Source organism: Ilyonectria robusta (genome assembly GCF_021365365.1).
Source record: "Ilyonectria robusta strain PMI_751 chromosome Unknown BGZ61scaffold_2, whole genome shotgun sequence".
In the NCBI taxonomy this organism is placed as follows: domain Eukaryota; kingdom Fungi; phylum Ascomycota; class Sordariomycetes; order Hypocreales; family Nectriaceae; genus Ilyonectria; species Ilyonectria robusta.
In genome coordinates, this window is record NW_025764436.1 from 3714222 (window position 1) to 3735098 (window position 20877).

Below are 20877 nucleotides of genomic sequence, written 5' to 3' on the forward strand. Positions count from 1 at the left end.
TCCCTAGGCGGGACTGATGGATATGTTTAGTAATATTTGGTAGTGGACATGCCATTTAGAGACGATGGAGGAATTTCCGAGGGCGTGGGATGGTCCGGCGATACGAAAGGAGTGATATTGAGACTCGCAGTATGTCTACTATACTACGTAGACGACATGATTATAGACCCACTTTTTGCCCCAGCTACCATCATGAGTAATACCAGTTGCGAAGACATGACACGGATTGGAGCAATTATACTTGAAGAAACACTATCGCTCGCAATGTGTCCTTGACGGTCCACCTGGAAAGTGGAATCTATTTGCGCGGACACACACATTTGGTCAGACATGATCCTCTCGATGCGCCATCGCTGGTACCCTAAAGCCATGCTTCACTGCCACTGAGCCAACACTGCGGGCTAGTCGTCAACCGTTCTGAGAAGCACAACCAACTAAGACCAGGGTTACGGATGGGACACCATGCCAGCATACTAATTTCGCCCAAAGTCTCACGGTCAGCCTCACAGCCTTACATCCTGAGCTGGGGGTCAGCTTTATCGGATTGGCGCAAATAACGTAACGTGGCTTAGCGTCAGAATATTCGGACGACATGGCTTTATCTCCACACCAGGGTATTTCTAAACCACGCTCACGGATGATCGGGTAGTGGAGCGGGAACATCAGCCAATGACGCCTTGGACGAAACCTCAATCGGGTCGCATGGAGCGCTCGCGTAAGTGCTGCGAAAAAGGGACGGACGGGCATCAGCCAATGATGCATGGGCCGAAATCTCAATCGGGTTATTTGGAGCGCTCGCGTAAGACAGTGCTGGATGGACCCATTGTGACGGCTAGTGAACCATGTACGATGCACCTGATAATGTGCAGATGCGCCTTGACAGTTGTCACCCGGGATGGTGCTCTGAGACGATAACTGCGGCATGAATGTAGAGAATAAATCGGCATAGGAGAGCTCAGGCAGTTTGCGTAGTTGGCGGTTCAGTTGAGGACGCGCGATGTCGATCCCCAGCGACAGGATGGTCGATCGCTGGCCCACACCCTCTTACGGGATATATCTCACGTCACTTACCGGGCTCCGGTCCCCACAGGCCTCTTATACCCCATCAACGTAATGTGGCCCGGCCCGTCGTATCCTTGTCCGGCAATGGGATCTCCAGCCATGCCCTGCCATCTCACGTCCTGCCACCTCCGTCCTAGCGCTGGACGAGGGTGCCGGTGCTGGTCCATGGAGGGAGCGAAGGCATGCGACAGCCCCGCGCAGCCCCTCGTCGCGCCCTCTACTTTTGCCTCCGAGATGCTATCGCCGTGAGCGGAATCGCAGCTCGAAGCGTACATAGCTACGGGAAACAGACAGACAGACAGACAGACAGCATTGCCCGTAGATTCAACTCTTCACAATGGACAAGAACCCGCTCAGAGTGCAGTCCGCGCCGGCCGGCAAGTCGCCCAAGCCCACGCCGCTGGTGTTGATCCACGACGGAGGCGGCACGACCTTTGGTTACTTTAGCCTGGGGAAGCTGCATCGCGATGTGTGGGCCATCCATAACCCGCGGTTCTTTACGGCTGCGCCATGGGAGGGCGGCATGGATGAGATGGCTCGTCATTACATCGAGCTGATTGAGTCTATCGATCTCTCGGGGCCTATCCTGCTGGGCGGTAAGTGAAGCCCTCGTTACTTTGGGACTGGTTGTGAAATGCGACCGTCCCGATGCACCTCCGACAAGCTGAGCCTAGACTAACTGCGCATCTCGACCTGCAGGCTGGTCCCTCGGCGGCTACCTCTCCATCGTCATGGCACGCATCCTGGCCGACACACCCTCGCCCAAGTTTACCGTCGCGGGCATGCTGATGATCGACTCGCCCTACCACGTCGCCATGAACCGGTTCCCCGGCGCCGGCGCCGACCCGGACTTCAGCAAGCTGCCGGAACTGGTGCGCAAGTCGCTCGCCAACTGCGACCAGCTCCTGCAGAACTGGGAGCTCCCGCCGTGGGACGGCCCCGCGCTGGGCGGCCGCGCCGTCACCCTGCGCGTGGGCGGCGAGACGCACCGCGTTGAGGACGGCGGCATCCTGTACAAGTCGCTGACCGAGGGGTGGCGGAACGTCGAGGTGCAGCGGTTTCACCAGGACGCCGGCGAGTCGGCGACCGCGGGGGATGGGCCGCCGCCGACCGTCCTGGTGCGGTGCGTCGGGTACGCGAAGACAAAGACGCCGTCGGACAAGGCGTGCTTTGTCGACTTGTACCGCGACGAGCGGTTCCTGGGCTGGGAGGGCGCGTATCCGAGCTTCATCAAGGCCAGCATGGATACCGACACGAATCATTATGGCGTTTTTGACTTTAAGCACGTGAGTAATGGGTTCGCGGCGATTAACGAGACTGTCGAGCTAATATGTTTTTTCAGGTTTCTAAACTCACGGTCCAGCTGAATGAGGGCCTGAGCATTCTGGAGACTTTAAAGGATTCCTGAACGGGTAGACGTTTTGTGTATTACATGTTGGATATGGCGGACCGTAAGCTAGACTATAGAGCTATTTGATGGTGTAGCAGTGGCATGCTTTTTCGTTATTGGGGGATTTGTTTGCGTCAGGTTGCTTGAGTTTTGGGATGACCCGGAAGGCAGGATTTTTCATGCAAGTTGTTAGGTACCTACCCAACTAGATTAAATTTACTCAGCCCATTTCAAATTTCTGCTGTAATTTCTCTTCGTGCTGGTGCCATAATAACGAGTAATTACGGATAGCAGGCGACCAGCAACGTCGTATGAGCCTCTAGCGGGTGGGCCACTGCCGTCCGACTGTCGCAACGCTATAGACGTAGCACCGGACTACAATTTCTTTCCTTCTTTTGTTGGTGAACTCAGCATGTCCCGGGACAGAAATGCCTGATATCACATATCCTTAAAATGTCAAGTCTATTTCGTACTATAAAGGCAAAGATCAATAATCATGTACCATGTGAGTTCCTTTATCTTATAGTAAACAACCGTTCTAGCCAGCATCGTCTATCTATCCACGTAGTAACCCCCGCCAACAAGAAGAAGACGCAACCAAAAGATGGAATCTCAAGCCAGTCTAAACAAAAAAGATGCTGCAATGTCTCTACACAATAACCGACTCCTTCCCGAGCTGCTCAAGAGCAACGATGATCCCCTCCACAGTGTCGGTCAAGGTCTGCCAGTTGACAGCGACTCTGAAAAAGCTCCCCGCGTCTCCAGGGGCATAATCAATCATGAACCCCCGCGCGGCAATCTTCTTGACTAGGTCCTTTGTGCGCCGCGTATTCTCCTCCTTGCTCTTGCCCATCCGGCCGCCGGGGGCGTAGTAGAAACACACCTGCAGACACGGCGGCGGGTTGCTCGACACGAGGCAAAAGTCCGGATGGGCCTCGACGACGCTGGCCAGGTGCGCAGCCGTGCTGAAGGCGTTGTCGGCGGCGCGACGGAAGCCCGCGGCGCCGTAGTAGGTCCACGAGAGGGCGAGCTTGACGCTGTCGGCGCGGCGGCCGCACTGCAGCGTCAGGTCGGCCATGTCCCAGACGTCGTCGCCGGGCGCGTCGTTGTGGAACAGGTAGCCGGCCGGCAGGGTGTTTGCGCGGTGCAGCAGCGCCGTGTCGCGCGTGAGCAGGAACGAGCACGTCGCCGGCACGTTGAGCATCTTGTGCGGGTTGATGGTCAGCGAGTCGGCGAGGTGCGAGCCGGCCAGCTTGTGCTTGTGCTTGTGCGAGAAGATGGCGGCGCCGCCCCATGAAGCGTCGACGTGGAACCACATGTTGAACTCGGCGCATACGGCCGCGATCTCCGGCAGAGGGTCGAATGCGCCGAAGACGGTTGTTCCAGCCGTGGCGTTGACATATAACGGCGTGCGGCCATCTGCTTTGGCCTGGAGGACCGATGCTCTCAGCGCATCGACATCCATACGGCCGTCGGGGTGGGATTCCACCGCAACGACGCTCGACACGCCCATGCCGCACGCCAACGCCGCCTTCTGGATCGAGTAGTGTCCCTGGCAGCTGGTGAAGACGGCGAAGCGATAACTCCCATTACCCTCGCTGCGCGTGTCGGGATACAGCGCACCCCGGGCAGACACCAACGACGTAAAGTTGGAAGCGCTGCCGCCCTGGCACGTAATGCCACCCGCGCGAGGCCCGACCAGCCCAAACAGCGAGGCAAAGGTGCGCGCCGTCGTCTTCTCGACGACGGTCAGCGCCGGCGACACCTGGTACACGTGCGAGTTGGTGTTGAGCACGGCGAGCAGCATCTCGGCCACGACGCCCACGGCATCGGTGCTGGCGCACAGCTTGTCGAGGTAGCCCTGGTCCCACGTATTGACGCTGTAGCGCAGCAGCCCGCGCACCAGGTCCAGCAGGCCCTCGCGCCCCGCGCCCTCGCCCAGCGGCAGCGCAAAGCTCATGCGCTCCGCCAGCGCAGCGGGCTCCATCCTGTCGACCAGCACGTTCGCGGGCGTGCCATATGCGCCGCCGCCCGTGAGCTTGTGCGGCGCGGCCTCGTCGGCGGCGCGGATGTAGGGCACGATGAGGGCCTTGACGGCGTCGACCAGATCATCCACCTCGTCGGCGCGCCGCAGAACCGGCGTGTGGCCGTTGGTCTTGAGCCCGGGGAACGACACGGGGAGCGACATGGTTGCAGCGGCGGACGATCTATTGCCCAAAACTTGCAGCGCGGGACAGCGGCGCAGGGGCTGTGCTCGGGGGGGTCGCAGCGCTTAAGTGGCTGCCTGCTGGCGGTGCGCGGCGTTAATCCCCAGCGGCCGAAGCACTGGAACCACTCCGCTAGCAGGCCGCTAATCACGGCGCTGGGCGCTGCAGCACAGGGCACCTCCTCACCCTATCGTAATACCACCCGACTCACTCGCGCATACACACGCATGGCGCCCCGGGCACGTAGAAGCAACCCATCTCCTGGGCCCTTTGAAACGCCGCCCAGCGGACGACCCCAAGCCCGTTCGACACGTAATACTGGCATTTACGTAAAGCCCATCTCTTGTCTCTTTGCGAAAATGTCGGGATTCCTCCAGGCTTGGCTGTGGCCAGCGGAACCGTCACGTGGGCTATTAGTGATGTGCTCGACCATCCCTCGATCCCTCGACCCCCCTCCGCACCAGCTTCGTCGTCCTTCATAAGTCTACTCTAACAGCCGTCAGCGCTTGCTTCCGACACATCCGTCAAATTACTCAATATTCTCCTCCATTCGCTCCTTGTCCAGACCCTGCCCGGGGTAAAACGCAAACCCCAGTCTCGCAACATGTCCGACGGCCAACCTGGTTAGTCCCCCCGTCCAGCCCTACAGCCTCAGAAGCCATCGCCAGCTGACATGTTCGTCGGGATGCAGTCGCCGGGAGCGTCTACTTCTACGCTCCCAACAAGGGCGCCGCCATCTTCGGTGCCGCTGCCTTCTTTGCGTCGACTGCTTGGCATATCTGGCAGTGCTAGTAAGACGTCTCGTTCGCCGTTGCTCAACGACCGGTGGCTAACGTCTTTCGTTTCTCCTTTTAGTCGTCTGAGGGCCTGGAAGGTCACTACCCTGATTCCCTTTGCGAGTCTGCTGTTCACGGTTGGCTTCGCACTTCGTGCCTATGGCGCTTGGAACTATGACAATGTCGACGTGTTTCTGGCCAGCACCGTTCTGATCTACACGGCTCCGTGAGTAGACGATTCCGTTTCATTGTGAAGGCTCCTCTGACAAATCCTCGCAGCCCCATCTACGAGTTGGCCAACTACCACATTCTGGGCCGTATCCTCTATTATGTCCCATACTGCTCTCCGATCCACCCCGGCCGTACCATGACCACCTTCGGCACCATCTCCGCCGTGGTCGAGGTCCTCAACGCCCTCGGTGTGAGTTGGTCCATCAATCCCAAGATCCCCTCGGATCTGGCTAGTCTCGGCGAGACTCTTCTCAAGGCCTCCTTGATCATCCAGATTGTCGTCATCCTCATCTTTGTCGGCTTCGTGGCTTGGTTCCAGTACCACGTCAAGAAGCGTGGCCTTGACATTGGCAGCGTCAACGCGCCCTGCCTGACCATGTATGTAACCTCATTCCTGATCTTCGTCCGCTGCATCTACCGCACGGTCGAGCACTTCGGGGCCGAGGCTCTGCGCACCGTCAAGCCCGGCGACATTGGTTCCATCAGCCCCATCATCCGCTACGAGTGGTTCTTCTACGTCTTCGAGGTCCTGCCCATGATCGCCTACACCTTCCTCTGGAACGTCCGACACCCTCGCAAGTACCTGCCCCAGAACCACAAGCTGTACCTTTCCATGGATGGCGTCACGGAAGTCGAGGGTCCTGGCTGGACCGACGACCGCGCCTTCGTCGTCACCGCCATCGACCCCTTCGGCTTGTGCGGCGGCCGCAAGAACAAGGAAAAGCCGTTCTGGGAGGAGACAAGCATTTCCGCCACGTCCTCTGCCAAATAAGCTAGCTTCGGCCGCTTTCGGCTTCTAGCGGTGACCATCAGGGACCTTTACTGCGGCGGACAGGATCGCCGACATAAATGGGAGGAAGACACGAGAAAGTTGTCGTACGGGCAAGCTTTCGTCTCAAGTGAACGAGACTCTTTCCCATCTATGGATAAAGGAACCTTGGGTTCAGTTGTCTTGCACCCACTTCAGCAACCAAACTGAAGAATTTCGCGTTGATCGTAAAATTTCTCTTTCGTCCCCTTATCACCCTCGTTTTCTTTTCGTCCATCATTCACGCTCGCTTAGCATCAGCATTTATTAAAGTAACATCATATCCTGTCTGAGATCATTTAATATAATTTCCCCTGTTTGGCATGGTTTAAATCGATTGGGACCTCGTTATTGGCTTGGCGTGGGTGGACTTGAGTCGATGGGATGGTTGGAAGTGGTCATAAATCATGGACGAAGGCGTTGATGCGGATGGCATGGATTAGTGTACGTTGTTTGCATTGATCTTTCATCATATGAACGAGTCATCTTTTTAATATGCATCATCTCTATCTGAGTGTACTGTTGATCTTTAAATGGACTGGGTATATGGTCTGTATTGTTGATACTATTGTTGGTTTTTTTTACTGTTGAGCTTCCAGTCCCCCCTCTGGGTATGCGTGTACTAGGACACCCTAACCTCTTGATACGCCATTTCCAAAGCTTACTTACATCTCCTTTCCTCGGCTTTTAACGGTGACTGGCAAGGTTGGGTCTGGAGATCATGATCAACCGCTCGTATTGTTATTTACAAGAGAAACTCTAAAGACTATCCACCCTCATGTTCTCAAGTCCAGTCTTGATAACACCCCCAGCCATCTCAATCTCGTACTCGATGTCGGGCTGGGCCTCGACATACAGCCAGTTCTTCTCGCCCGCCATCTGGAAGTTGAACTTGCACAGCTCGTCCGGGATGAGCGTCTTCTTGAGCTCCGGGTTGCCGGCGCACGCGGCCTCGACCTTGAGCTGGATCTCGCAGCTGCGCTCGACCAGGCCCAGCAGGAAGGCCGCCTCGTCCACCGTGTTGCCGACGGTGATGAGGCCGTGGTTCAGCAGCAGGGCCGCCTTGTTGCGCGGGCCCAGGGCGCGCGCGATCTGCTTGCCCTCCTCGTCGGCCGCGACGATGCCGCCGTACTCGTTCATGACGGCGATGGAGTCGTACAGGTCGCATACGTCCTGGGTGATCATGTCCAATGGCTTGCCGAAGACGGTCCAGGCCCGGCCGGCCATGGTGTGGGCGTGGCAGATGGCGTGCACGTCGTGGCGGGCCTTGTGCATCTCGGAGTGAATAAAGAAGCCCGGCTTATTCACGGGGCGGACCTTGAAACGAAGAGTATGAGTCTTGACTGAGAAACACCTTGCCATCACATCCTCCAACAGGACTCTTTCACACTCTCACTCACCTTGTTGCCGCCGACAATCCTGCCGGTGGCGATCTCGAGACACACCATGTCGCTGGCGTTCATCAGAGCAAAGTGCTTTCCGATGGGGTTCATCCAGATGCAGCCTGGGAACTCGGGATCGCGCACGCTGATGTGGCCGGAGATGCCTTCGATATAGCCGACGCGCGCCCAGTTGCGGAAGACGGCGGCCATGTGCAGGATGATGTGCTCGCGATGCGCCTGGAACGAAACGAACGTGGGAATGCCTGCCAAACAGTTAGCCAGCCGTCAGTACATGGTTCCAATTCGCAAAAGTATCAGCTGCTTCATGCTGCGCTCGACGGGGTAATTCGCACCTGTAAGAGGGTTGGGGCCATGGCTCAGGTTTGCCAATTGGCACTCTGGCTCTGCCTCCGCGACCAAGGACACATTGGCGAGCTCCTTCTGGGGCTGCGTCTCCGTGATTGTGGCCGACGAACTCATTGCTACTTGCGTGGTTTAGACTGGACTGGAGGGGACTGGGCTCGGAGAGAGGCTCGGAGATGGATTGAGCTGTAAGAGTCTGTCTCTCCAGTGTCGAGAACCCACGCGGAGGGGCTAGAGTATCCCTCCGCTTATCATTTGACACGCACGCCCGCAAGTTTCGATTACCGGAATTCCGTTTTTGCGAAGACCAATGAGCTTGTGCAGCTTGCTGGTCGTGTCGAGGCGCTACGGACTGAGGAGGATGTGTCAGTCGCGGGCCCACCTAATCCGAGTACAGTAATAGTAGATGAGCTGCCGAGCATTGTCGCCGACGAGGGAATGCAACGCTCGGCGGAAGCCGCTGCATTGCTTCCATGGTTTCTTCTGCATTAGATTGACTACTGCAGGTGCATTTTCTGGTCGAGTACGACTTCAACGAAGACTGGCATCCTGAATATCCCGACACAATTATCTGCGACTTGGCTGTCCCGATGCCACGTCTCAGGAAACCACCTACTGTCTGCGAGGTCTGCGCCATCCTCTTGCATATTCCGGACTAGAAGGCATCAAATCATTTCTACGATTGGTCTCTTCTATTTAACTTTGGTGACGACTGGCTTGAGCCGGTCCGGCGGTCTGGATCAAGAACGGCATCGTACGGGATGCCACTATCATCACTTCGCCTGTATCCAATTACAGTCTCAAAGGGTTGCAGAGGGTATGAAAATAGCTCAATAATCCTGTCCAAAATACACGATACCTGGCGCTCAATGGCTATTGGAGCTGTGGTGTGGCATCTGGAAGGTCAGATGCAAGAGGTATGCTGCGGAGGAAAACCTTAGTTTCAACTATGCGCCCGCTCCTGCTCCGGGCCTGCACCGGCCCGACATGGCCACATAAAACACGAATACGATGATGCCATATCATTCGATAGATAGTTTCAATGACTAGTAAACTGACCTGATTGTTGAAGTTGTCGTGCTTTTTTTGCTTTTACGCCCGGCGAAATCGCACCGGGGAGAGTTGCAAGAACGTGAGCAAGGCGGCCGACACTTCTCGCTCAGCACCGCTTGTTAGAATGAACGTCAGTACCTACCTCTATCTAATCTCGATGATTACTGTGTCTAATTTGTATGTAGCTCCGAATTATTTGTAAAAAGTCAGCGCTAATCCCCCCAAAGTCCAGCACGTACCACGATGAAACCATCGCCACTACCTCGATCGAGCTCCTACGGCCATGGCCGACTCAAGCCGGGCTGTCCGTCATCCGCACTGGTAGATTGATAACGGAGCTTCAAGGATCAACTGGGCTGTACACTCCGGTGGATGACCATACTACCATGACACGATGGCTTGGGGTTATAGAAGCGGCTACCGCCAAGTCGCATAAGCTGATTACGGTAGAGGGTAAAGATTGGCAAAGCCGTCAAGGATTCCGCGAGGTTAGCGCCATAATACGTAGTATAGGGTCATAAGGTGCAGGGCAGCCGCATAATACACTGCCGCCAAGAGGAAACAAGTCTAGGCTCTCAATTTCGAAATTGACGCAGCCGGCGCCGGAGTGGCTAGAGGTCAACATTAGAGCTTACCCACTATCATCTTACACCCGCGACAGATGGTATCCCCGCGGTACGAATATGCGAGTGAGTAAGCCAGGGCGTGGCCCGGTCGATGTCTCTAACTGGGCAGGGGATATCCAGGAGCAGATCCCTGATATGCACACGCCCTATGCTCCACTCGCAAATCTGCAAGGCGACAATGTGATAATACTTCCTTGGTCGTTTCAGGGTCCAATCGCCGTGCCACCTGGCTTCGACACCTGGCTGGGGAATCCGAATGGACCGTCCCGGCCAGCGATTACTGCAGCGATAGAGGCAGCTATGGTGAAAGACGGTCCTTAATTGGCAATTGCTCATCCTTCCATTACGGCACCCCCACCATGTGAGCGCTGTTTACTGCTCGGCCTCATCGAACCATCCGAGCACGCACGGCCGGGCCCGGGACTTCACGTCATGACGGGCCGTGTGGATGATGCATCTCGGCATAGGGAGCTCGGCAATTTCGCTGCAACCCGGACTGTTTCTGTTCCCAACTGACGCTCGTGGGCGATGGCGTATTCCCTCTTATAGTCTGGGGCGCGATGCCGATCTACAGTCTCGAGTTGATGGGTTACTCGGACAATAGCTGTTTTGATAACACATCAGACACCTTCCCATAATGTTTTCCGTACCCGCAAGACGAGCCAGCGTGGCTAGTGCTGGAGCATTGCGCTCATCGAGCATGGCAATTGCTGGCCATCTCGCCAGACGCCAGTATAATGTGTCGTCCAAGGTGCAAGCCGCCGAGGCCGTGGCCACCGCGCCAGTGTCTGACACCATTCACAATGCCTTCCACGCCAGCCAGCACCAACACCATCACCAATACCAACGCCCGCAGCTTAACATTGTGGCGCGGCAGCAAGAGCCTCAACTCTACCAGGCCATTGCCACCATCATGAAGATCAGGAAGCGGTATCTGGAGGAGCGCTTCGTCTTCATCGAGGGCGCCGAGATGGTGCCGCTCCTAGCACAGCTCGGCGCCACCCAGGCCGACTTCGCCAGGCTTCAGCAAGTCAGCGACCGACTCTACAAAGACCCTACCCTGCCGTTCCGCCGGTCCAGGAACGGCCGCTTCTGCTTCGACATGGAGGCCAAGAAGCTCCGGCGCCTGGAGTTCCAGCCCTTTGCCCTGTCGCTTGAGGAAGACTTCAAGCGCCACGACTCTGGCCAGATCCGCGTCTTCGACGAGGTCGAGGACGAGCTTCAGCTCAACACGGCCTTCCAGGCCCTCATGGTCTTCAAGGCCGCCGTCATCCACGGAGTTGAGACAACCTTCCGCGACAAGCTCAACTACGACACCAAGAAGTGGGTGTGCACCCTGTTCAACCTACGCACTGTGACTACTCCCAACCTGTTGGGCGAGCCCGCTCTTGAAGGCGTTCACAGCGACGGTGTTGACCACACCATGACGACATACCTTGGCAGCAACAACATGCAGCCCAAGAGTGCCGTTACCTACATGCACGAGATGGAAGAGACTACGGGTATCTCGGTCAATGACACCCAGACGACTCTCATCCGTGCTCGCGCTCATCACCGCCACTTCCTTGATACTCTCGTCATCATCGACCACGAGTACAAGCACAGCCTGTCACCCGTCTACGCCATTGACCCCACCCGCGAGGCCACTCGCGATATGCTCATCTTCTTCACGCGCCGGCCGGTCGTCGACGGCCACATCTCCAGTCGCATGGACTCGCTCAAGCCCCATGAAGAGCTGCGCATGGAAATTCCCATTTTCGCTCCAGAGCCACTGTCATCTACCTTTGAGCCGGTTGAGTAAATTTGTCAGGTTTTGTCCAAGGCGAGAGGGCGCCTAAACGAGATGGAAGGGAGAACTTTGGGTATAGTTCAAGTGAAGCTATACCCTGCTTGGGCGGACACAAAAGCTTTTGCGGTTGACAGTTTGAAATCTTTCCTGGAGGACATCGTGAGAGAGGATCGTTTCGAGTCCTCCCGTCATATATCACGCGATTGCTCCATAACGGCCGCATAGCTGCCACACTTGCATCCGATACATAAGGAAGCAGCAGAACGGAAATCAGCCCACTGCATGTATATGGGCAAGTTCTTGTAGATATTGTTTCAATTTATCACAATGATTTTCAGTGCATGTGACTTGAATGAGGTTCCTGCAATCAGACTCACAGTGAATGGTTCAGTTGAACTGACGAATGTGGTGTTCCAATGTCTTCCAGCGAAAGAAGAAACAGCGAAGGGAGGGACTAGCTAGGTCACAGGCTGTCCTAACCAGGTTCAAATACCGATGAGATGGACTACCTGGAACCTGGAGCTTGGCACTTGGCACTTGGCAATGTCTCATGGAGAGGAAGAGGGTTAGCAAGTATATAACTGGCTTGCTGGTTTTCGCGTGGGCATCTTGTCACCCCCGCGTATGTTTACTAAAGTTATAACTCACCCCACCAAGTCGCATTTTATGGAATTGAGCATTTTAATCGATGTGTATCAAACAATTGATGAATCGATGATCCCACGCTCGCAGGCCGTTGTGTGAGCAGTTCGGTCAGAAACAATGGGAGAGCAGGATTATGTACCCTGCGGGTGACAGTCAGTGTAATCGATCTGCGCAAGTGTTTCTCGGCGATGCCTCCATGGAGGTAAAGATCAGAGGAATCCCCCATATTTCACCGCTCTGCATTACGTTACTAAAAGGACAGTGACTCGCCATGATGGGTTACACCACCACTGTAGAGTTTGACCAAATAAGGTTGTCCCCTGTTCCTGAGCTTGCTCTCCGGGACTCCAGCAACGTAGGACTGCAAACCGGGCGGGGTAACTTTCGCTTCCGGCGCAAGGACATGGCACGAAGGCGCATGTAGCTGAAGCGCACTTGGTGGATCATTGACGATAATGAGGGTCACATTTGCGCCGCCTTACGTGCCCATCTTCACAAGAATCGCTAGGAAGCTCCGCTCACTGATCATTTAGGTGGATATCTGGCATCCGTCGGACAAGTTAGATGAGCGGATGAAAGACTAGCGACCAGGAAAGTCCAATGTCATAAACCGCCTCGGCAATGCGACCTTCCGCAAACAAGCACTTGGGGTCTCGCTCATCAGCCATCGGTGCTTGAAACTTTCCATTCGGTGTACTCCAGTAACACATGATTGGGGCAATCGCGGCGGGCTGCGCCGTAGTGCTCAAGCCATCCAAGCGTGCGGCTGTTTCTCAGCACCTGTTGATCAAATCATCCGAAAATACCTCGGCCAGAAAGCCATCACATGCGTCACTGTTGGACCTGAAGAGATGGTATATATATCCTAAACCATCTAGTGACCACATTTTCTACACTGGTGTCTCGAAGATCTCCAAGATTGTCTCGTAAGTTGCGGCAAAGGATCTTACTCTCATCACCCTCAAATTTGGAGGCCAGAATATCGCTCTTGTCACCAGATCAGCCGACATTGATCTCACTTCCAACGACATAACAACTCGTTGTGAAAGCTGACAAGACATCTTACTCACTACTACAGCAGCTCATTGTTATTAACCGCGTCGATCTAATACAATGTCTTACGGCGGAAACGGGACTAAGTGATTACTGACAGCTATGATGAAGATACGAAACCTCACAAGCTACAGACGCAGGAACCCAAGGATGAATTACGTCATAAATTACTCTCTCGTTGCTTTAAGAGACTGTATGAGAGGTAATATTCTTATTCTCATACCGAATTTGTTGTTCACAAGTGTTATCTCGTTGAACGGGTGACGACACATTTGACTCGTTGGAAGGAGTCACAAAGGCTGTTCAACAAATACGTAATAGATCACCTAAAAGAGCAGCATCATTTTTGTTTTCAGATAACGTGGTCTGTGTCTATTTGATCAATCATTCGTAATTATAGCAGCTGGCTGAATGGTCGAGGTAATCCTGAGATGTTGCATTTGTCAGTATCACATAACAAAGCTCGTCATGCCTCAGTCAAGAGTGATAATATTATGAAAGTCTTTGCTCATGAATTAGTGTCAGCTCAAACGATCACTTAACCTCTAGATCCCATGACTGTATGATTTGAAGAATATCGGTTGATCCAAATAACGTGAAGACGATGGCATCGATAAGGTGCCCTCAGAAAATAAACACATTTGGAACATGAGTAACTTCATCTTAGGTCATAGAGCTTGAATTTGTTAAACTTGTAAAGACGTTTGTACTAATACATGCAGACAGTCGTCGGTGAGATAATATATGATGTACAATTGGGAATTGACTCGCCGGTTTCATAACGAGATCGTAGGGCTCCTTCAGTCAGGTATGCGATCAGCTCGTGACACGAGGCGGAATTATCACATCGCCCTCGACAGTATCATGACCATGCATAAAATGCATCTTCTAATGAAGAGGGACTATACAGCGGAACTCCAATGAGCAACGTTCTTGACGACTAACTCCCGAGTCTACTGTGCCTCAGTTACGAGAGATGGATATACTAAGCTCTGTCGTTTGTGTCGAAAGCTTCCTATGTTCTTACGTGTGTGATAGTGTCAATGGGGCAGTATAAAACCTCTCATTCCACGGGCACACATTGGACATCCGGGGCTGGGGGCCAACTCAAGTCAGCCGCGATGAGAAACACCACGACCGTATCATGACCGGGAGCCAAGTCTCGCACAATCAAGATTACCCACCTATGGATCCAACAAATAAACGACGATCAAGAAGTCAACGCAACTCACGTAATGACCGGTGGTAATCAGGACGGCGGCATTGGTGGCAGGGAGAGTGCAACGCGCAATCCACTGGGACCTTTTGATCGGGGATCATCAACGCTCAGTTTCTACGAACACGCGCATCCAGTACAGAACACCTAGAGCATCCAATGACAGCTTGACTGTGATAGAGATAATGCACAGCGCCACCGGGCTCAACAAGGCGCCCCGAGCTACTGGCAACACAATCCAATCACTACCCAGTCTCCTCGCGCAGTTTGCCGTTGGGGGACACAAGACCGCGACATCTCGGAGTAAATGCGCTTAAAGCCGGTCAAGGCGACGAACACCACAAAGGCAGTGCCAAGCCCAAGGGATGGCCTGAACCAAGGGCGTGTGAGAAAAGGGCGTGTGAACTCGAGCATGTGAGTATTAGGGTTGTACGCGGAGAGAACCTCCACAAAGTCTAGGCTTCCAGCTTTGAGTCAAGTCCCCGAGACTACCGCGCCCCCCAAGTAGCCACTAAGATGAGTATTAATTACATATTTCTCCTTGATCATTCTTTAATCCCATCACAATCCAAGCGCCAATGATAGGAGATTGCATCAGGTCAAGGCATAAGACAAGGACAGGGGAGCTTTCACAAAACAGCATCACACGCGTGCAATATTTGAAATTCATTATTCCACTCAGTCTCTAGACACCAATGCAACGACATTTGGTGAGTTAATGGCAAAATCCATCTCTAGAAATAGGGACAAGGTCGAGACCAATGGGTTTAATTCATCAAATGCCATTCATACCGATCTCAAGAAAAAAGCCCGCGGTGACCGCCGCTGTGATTTCAACTGCTCGGCTATGAATGTTGATCCCAGACAGGCACCAAGCCGACGGCTCGTGTACGCGTGTCGTGACCAATAGACAAACAGGAACCTCCTGAAACAATACACGTACATGCACGAGTAGTCGGGTAACTCCATTGTGAATCTGAAGTTAACGTCCCCTGTATCTTGACCATTCCTGTCCTTGGAAACTTGCCCCAGTGCGCTAGACTTCCTAGGACGACCTTCTCTGTAACTCGCTTAACCCACTGCTGACACCACAGCCCCGATACATGGTTTAAATCCTGCCAGCTAGACGAATGCATTCATCCTAGAAGCCAACAGTTCAATACAGTCCACGAGTTCCCTTACAACTTAGTCCCTGAGGTTGATTGACCCACTCAGGTACGTACCCAACCTGATATCCTAGTTTCAGAAGTGCCCGCATTGACACTTATGTCAGTCGACGATCCACACACATTGAGCTTCACGTAAGCCACTAACCACTTCAGGATTTCCATTACTCTCCAAAGCGCGGTTAATAGCTGTCACTACGGCTCCATTTGCAGCTGCAGTTCGCGATGTACTATGACTAACTTGGTATGTGATATTACTTGACTTTCTTTCAGTCCAGCGTGCCCCACGTGATAGAGGCAGCAAAAAATCCAAGTGTAACAACATCATAGAGTCTTTATACTGATTCCACAAGATGATCTGGGTAACTATTCCACATATAATGGAAGCCGGTATCTGTAAGAAAAATCCGGGGTTGATCAGCTGAATTGTCTTGGATTTATGTGTGAAGTTAGTATGAGCTGGTGGGCGGCGTACGGTAAGGTGGGCTTCCACATTGCAACGTAAGTGTAAGCAAGGTAGTAACTGGCGGCATCATCGGGACATATCCTGTACTGTAAGCACGGTAGCATGTGCTTATTGGCTATGTCAATAAAACCTTGCCATGGAGACCTGCCTAAGTGAGCTACCCGTACAGTTCCGTCACCATTAAGCCCTGTGATCAAACTCTCGACAGCATGGCGTTTAAGTCACCGTCCTACATCCCGCAGCTCCCATTTGACCCACCGGAGACGCTGCCCGTTCATGAATTCCTGTTTGGTGGTAGTGAGAAATTTGGGCGTCATCCTATCGGCGACTCCAAGCCACCATTTACCTGTGGTATCTCGGGTAAGGCGCATTCAGCGCAGGAGGTTGCAGAGCGAATCGAGCTTTTGGCCCGTGCCCTTGCTACGAGATTTGGATGGAAAGTAAACGAGGGAAACGAGCTAGACAAGGTTACTTGTGTCTACAGTCTCAACACGGTGAGCATCGCGTTCCCGCCATTCCCGTATCCAAGAAGCTAATTCAGGCCTCACCAGATTGACAACTTGACAACCGCCTGGGCAACACAACGTATCAATGGTGTTTCCAACTCTATCAGCGCGGCCTATTCCGTGCCAGAGCTTTCCCATCAATTGAAAAGAGTCAGCTGCAAGGCTTTGTTCACATGTTTGCCGCTCCTCCAGAAAGCCCTTGAGGCTGCCGCCGAAGCCGGTGTTCCCAAGGAGAATGTCTTCTTGGTCGAGGTGCCCTCGAAGCTTTTGGGTGGTGCACAGAACCCTCCCGGTATCCCAACTGTGGATCAGTTGATCGACGAAGGTCGTCAGCTACCGCCCCTGGAGCCGTTGGCTTGGACTGAGGGTCAAGGTGCACGCCAGACTGCTTTCCTGTGTTGTTCCAGTGGCACCTCTGGACTTCCTGTACGTGTTTACATCTAATTTCACTCACGACTGGAGCGCTAACAGTAGATGCGTCCAGAAAAATGCCAAGGTCTCTCACAAGAATGTCATCGCCAACATTATGCAAGCATATACCTCCGATGCTACCTACAAGAACCCTGAGCCAGAGCTGTGCCTCGGAGTCCTCCCTACCAGCCACAACCTGGGTTTGGTTGGTGTCAGCATGTTGAGCATCTACAGAGGAGATGGCGTTGTTGTCTTGCCCAGGTTTGATCTAGAGGAAACACTGAAGACCATTCACGATTACCGAATCGGACGACTCTGGATGGTACGTACAATTGTTCACCTGAAGTGGTTTTCGTTAGCTAACTCGCGATTGATTAGGTTCCTCCTATGATTGCGGCCATGGTAAAAGCTCCTTCGCTCGTAGCCAAGTATGATTTAAGCCACGTCAATGCTGCCGTCGTCGGCGCGTCCAGTCTGTCCAAGGAAACCGCCCTGGCATTTGACAAGCTCGTGTCCGGCTGCCATCTTATTCAGGGATACGGTCTGACCGAGACCACGGTTGCCGTTACTTTCGGAAACCCTCTTGACTACATGTTCGGCACCTGTGGTCATCTCTTTCCGGGATGCGAGGGTCGCCTGATCAAGGACGATGGCCAAGAGATTACAGAATACGGCAAGCCAGGCGAGTTGCTCATCCGCTCGCCCAGTGTTTTCCTCGGATATCTTGACAATGAGTCTGAATCAAAGGGAATTTTCTCTGAGGACGGCTGGATGAGGACGGGTGACTTGGCCGAGTTCCGACAAAGCGCTGCCGGCCATGACCACCTCTTCATCATTGACCGTATCAAGGAGTTGATCAAGGTCCGAGTAAGTCACACTTCCCCATACAATCCTCTTTCAGCCATAATACTGACCGTACATAGGGTATGCAAGTTTCTCCGGCAGAGCTGGAGCATTTCCTTGCGCGTCACCCCAAGGTCGCCGATGCCGCCGTCGTGCCTATCCCTGACGAGTCTGCTGGAGAGCTCCCGGTGGCCTTCATCGTCAAGGCCCCGGCTTTCAAGGACGAGGATGAAGCAGCTCTTAGGATCGAGTTGCATGAGTATGTGAACAAGGAATTTTCCCAGCACAAGCGTCTTGCGGGCGGCATCGAGTTTGCCGAGGCTTTAGCAAAGACTGCTGCCGGAAAGACGCAGAGGAAGGTGTTGAAGGACTTGGCCAAGGCCCGCGCGGAAGAGAGAAGGCGGAAGGCAGCCGGTGGAGTAGAGGTGTTTGACTTTGACTCCGATGACGAGGATGACTGATCATCATCATCATCTTGTGGGGACTGACATGAATAAAATATGTTTTAGTTAAGGGTAGCTATTGTGACAACTCAAGTTTGATCTCTCCTTTTATTAGTTCGGTAATGGGAGGGTACAAGTCAGTGTACCATCATGGTTCGCATAGATTCTTCGTGTTTTCTATAAAGCCTGCATGTCATCGGTTCAGCAAACCAAAGTTGACTCTATCCCTCTTAACATCAAGCTTATAGTAAGTCTCTCGTCTACTAGCCAAGGAAGAGGCTCCGGGAGGAAAGCCTTTCCTGTATATATCCCTTTTCACTGCTCGCAGTTTTCTTTCCTACCGACTTCTCCTGCCTGGTCCAATGCCAACTACTCTCGTAGCTAGGGTGCCCTAGGGCTGTCCGGCCCTCTGCTTCCTTGAAGGGAGTTAGTCTCTTGTCGTGAGGTTGCGCTCAGTTATCGGTGTACTTGTGATGCGTAAGTCATGTGGACCATGGGGGTCAGGCTACGTATAGAATCAAAGATATTCTGTCTATGGATAAACTGGACAGTTGTTTTATATAACGGCTAACTTCTCAGCAAATGCCCGGCGAGCCAGGCATCCCTAGGATACGGCCAGTTGCACTCATCAGCTTGCGGGTGGTTGCTTCCGGCTGCGACCAGTGTGCTATAGTCCTCCGGTGTAATTACGCCCCGGGACGGGTTCCTAGCATCTATATTATTATTACTTTTCAAAATAGCACGCTCAAAATGGCTTCGAGGCGTGCGTGGTCAATTCACGCTGCTGAACCTCGATGGTTTTACACTCCCAGCATTTTTCGAGCGCAAAGCTAAGTTTCCCGTCACTTAATGAAGCGATGTAGCTCTGTCAAATCTATGGAAGTGTCTGTTAAATTATCATGACCATTAGATTGTCGGGTTGTCTGAAGACCACAGTATGAAGTGATTGAAACTATGCAGGGAAGCATCAGGGTCAGCCTCTGGAGAAAAACAAGGACCACTAGGAAATTGATGTTATCAATGTACCTAAATCTATCTTTTGCGACATGCTAATACAATGACCAGCTTGTAACGAAACACCGTCTAAAATGCATTGGTTTGCTGTAGCTTGGTTCTGATGCGTGCAGTGTGCGCCGCAAAAGAAGTTATCCCTGCGCTAAAACTTCAATCTTGTGGCGCAGCTGTGGCGTTACCACTGTGGCTAAACTGGACCCTCCAACCTAGGTACGGTGGGCGACGCGTGCGCAAGCCTGCACGCGAGCTTTCTCGAGTCTGGTGTCTGCAACTGTAGGTAGTCTCCTGAGCCTGTTTTATTCAATGCGACAGTTTTATTCATTCATATTGGTCTTACCTCGGGTTGCCGGGACATCCTTGCATTACTTGGACAAAGTTAGTGTGGTCTTCACATAGGTAAATTCAACACAACTCAGGCCAATTTCGTTGAATGATTATGGCTACGAAAATGTTCGGAAAAAAAGAAAGAATTATTTCACTCTTTCCCAGAGTAATAAAAAATCATGATATGAAATCTTGCTCCTTAATTTTTACCCATTGTAATTATTTGTTTCTTGTTCACGATGACCTATAGGGTAGTCGATTCCCCACAGTTAAGCACACAGACCAGGAGGCGAAATATGACCCACCTAAGTGAGGTGGTGATTGAAGCTAGGCTTGTTTTGGGCTAGGTAGTCATAAGTGCGCTCTTCAGCGCCCAAATCCTATTGGTCTCCTCCCCCTGCGAGCTTCGTCTCACGTTTTCTGAATTACGTGAGTCCGCCCGACAGGATCACTTTTTGTGTGGGCTGGTGTATCCTGATGTGCGCGCAAGATAATGGAACTAACAGGACAATTTCTGGTATGACATGACCTGAATTTCGATCTACAATTAGGAAATCAAAGACGATTTATATATTGTGTAATGATTTGGGTTTCGTCTTGCTTGCTGGTCTCTTGTAGGTAGCCATTTAATTATGGCATGGCTGTGAAAGCCGTGGGCAGTAGTTCCCTCACGTCTGGAGCCGAATTTGGATGACATCCTTAGCAAGGGACCAACAGGGCCTATGTATTGTTACCCTTCATTGTATGTAATGGAATTCAGTTGTGATTCACCAAGTGGCTGGGAGTATGCCGGGGCCTTTGTTCCTTTTCATCCTTCTCATCCTACGGAGCACTGGGTTTCCTCGTCGATTCCCCCCCTGACAGGGGGCTCTAGATCGCACGTTGAGTTGACTGTGCATCTGTTTTCCAACACACCAGGACGTACGATTGCAAGCACGTGTAAGACTGCCTCATCAGACTGGTTGTTGAGGTACACAGGGTACGTTCTCGGCTCTATATTGTGAAGCGCTCCATTTTGCTGGCTGACTTGACACTGGTCAAGATACAACACTAATGCGCACGGTCCGCATTGGTGGAGAGCCGGTTGATATTCCCTTCGCAGC

General features: G+C 53.0%; 7 protein-coding genes across 7 annotated transcripts; 5 read left to right on the plus strand and 2 right to left on the minus strand.

The window, feature by feature from the left end:
• The first annotated feature begins 1330 nt into the window (after positions 1–1330).
• Positions 1331–2673, plus strand: BGZ61DRAFT_513738 (Alpha/Beta hydrolase protein). Its single transcript, XM_046252184.1, has 3 exons — positions 1331–1658; positions 1762–2348; positions 2405–2673. The coding sequence occupies exons 1-3, from the start codon at positions 1400–1402 to the stop codon at positions 2468–2470; spliced, it is 912 nt and encodes a 303-aa protein (XP_046111410.1). The 5' UTR covers positions 1331–1399; the 3' UTR covers positions 2471–2673.
• A 227-nt stretch (positions 2674–2900) lies between these two features.
• BGZ61DRAFT_411424 (pyridoxal phosphate-dependent transferase) lies at positions 2901–4640 on the minus strand (the record flags this gene model as incomplete). Its single annotated transcript, XM_046243265.1, has 1 exon — positions 2901–4640. The coding sequence occupies one exon, from the start codon at positions 4638–4640 to the stop codon at positions 3102–3104; it is 1539 nt and encodes a 512-aa protein (XP_046111411.1). The 3' UTR covers positions 2901–3101.
• Positions 4641–5129: 489 nt separating this feature from the next.
• Positions 5130–6620, plus strand: BGZ61DRAFT_96555 (RTA1 like protein-domain-containing protein). The gene is made up of 4 exons (XM_046257272.1): positions 5130–5282; positions 5351–5450; positions 5515–5661; positions 5715–6620. Exons 1-4 carry the CDS (start codon positions 5264–5266, stop codon positions 6436–6438), a joined length of 990 nt encoding a protein of 329 aa, XP_046111412.1. The 5' UTR covers positions 5130–5263; the 3' UTR covers positions 6439–6620.
• A 585-nt stretch (positions 6621–7205) lies between these two features.
• BGZ61DRAFT_381512 (class II aldolase/adducin N-terminal) lies at positions 7206–8393 on the minus strand. The gene is made up of 3 exons (XM_046242648.1): positions 8210–8393; positions 7875–8119; positions 7206–7791 (listed from the first exon to the last, which is right to left on the minus strand). Exons 1-3 carry the CDS (start codon positions 8334–8336, stop codon positions 7234–7236), a joined length of 930 nt encoding a protein of 309 aa, XP_046111413.1. The 5' UTR covers positions 8337–8393; the 3' UTR covers positions 7206–7233.
• Positions 8394–9088: 695 nt separating this feature from the next.
• BGZ61DRAFT_513742 (2OG-Fe dioxygenase-domain-containing protein) lies at positions 9089–11919 on the plus strand (the record flags this gene model as incomplete). Its single annotated transcript, XM_046252185.1, has 6 exons — positions 9089–9136; positions 9292–9402; positions 9458–9725; positions 9795–9965; positions 10106–10259; positions 10523–11919. 6 exons carry the CDS (start codon positions 9089–9091, stop codon positions 11697–11699), a joined length of 1929 nt encoding a protein of 642 aa, XP_046111414.1. The 3' UTR covers positions 11700–11919.
• A 687-nt stretch (positions 11920–12606) lies between these two features.
• On the plus strand, positions 12607–13441 carry BGZ61DRAFT_472938 (uncharacterized protein; the record flags this gene model as incomplete). The annotated part of the gene is made up of 4 exons (XM_046248398.1): positions 12607–12709; positions 12924–13186; positions 13242–13258; positions 13411–13441. The coding sequence occupies 4 exons, from the start codon at positions 12607–12609 to the stop codon at positions 13439–13441; spliced, it is 414 nt and encodes a 137-aa protein (XP_046111415.1).
• A 3001-nt stretch (positions 13442–16442) lies between these two features.
• Positions 16443–18454, plus strand: BGZ61DRAFT_341538 (uncharacterized protein; the record flags this gene model as incomplete). The annotated part of the gene is made up of 5 exons (XM_046239415.1): positions 16443–16727; positions 16785–17171; positions 17224–17472; positions 17529–18017; positions 18074–18454. The coding sequence occupies 5 exons, from the start codon at positions 16443–16445 to the stop codon at positions 18452–18454; spliced, it is 1791 nt and encodes a 596-aa protein (XP_046111416.1).
• Between the last annotated feature and the right edge of the window lie 2423 nt (positions 18455–20877).

What these genes read in the sequence shown, in the direction of transcription:
- BGZ61DRAFT_513738 (XM_046252184.1), top strand. Translation starts at nt 1,400, where the DNA reads ATGGACAAGAACCCGCTCAGAGTGCAGTCCGCGCCGGCCGGCAAGTCG. An exon ending in GGGGCCTATCCTGCTGGGCG is followed by an intron (nt 1,659 to 1,761) that starts GTAAGTGAAGCC and finishes CTCGACCTGCAG; the next exon opens with GCTGGTCCCTCGGCGGCTAC. An exon ending in GCGTTTTTGACTTTAAGCAC is followed by an intron (nt 2,349 to 2,404) that starts GTGAGTAATGGG and finishes ATGTTTTTTCAG; the next exon opens with GTTTCTAAACTCACGGTCCA.
- BGZ61DRAFT_96555 (XM_046257272.1), top strand. An exon ending in TGGCATATCTGGCAGTGCTA is followed by an intron (nt 5,451 to 5,514) that starts GTAAGACGTCTC and finishes TTCTCCTTTTAG; the next exon opens with TCGTCTGAGGGCCTGGAAGG. An exon ending in GTTCTGATCTACACGGCTCC is followed by an intron (nt 5,662 to 5,714) that starts GTGAGTAGACGA and finishes AAATCCTCGCAG; the next exon opens with CCCCATCTACGAGTTGGCCA.
- BGZ61DRAFT_381512 (XM_046242648.1), bottom strand. Translation starts at nt 8,336, where the DNA reads ATGAGTTCGTCGGCCACAATCACGGAGACGCAGCCCCAGAAGGAGCTC. An exon ending in TGGCCCCAACCCTCTTACAG is followed by an intron (nt 8,120 to 8,209) that starts GTGCGAATTACC and finishes ACTGTTTGGCAG; the next exon opens with GCATTCCCACGTTCGTTTCG. An exon ending in GGATTGTCGGCGGCAACAAG is followed by an intron (nt 7,792 to 7,874) that starts GTGAGTGAGAGT and finishes CTTCGTTTCAAG; the next exon opens with GTCCGCCCCGTGAATAAGCC.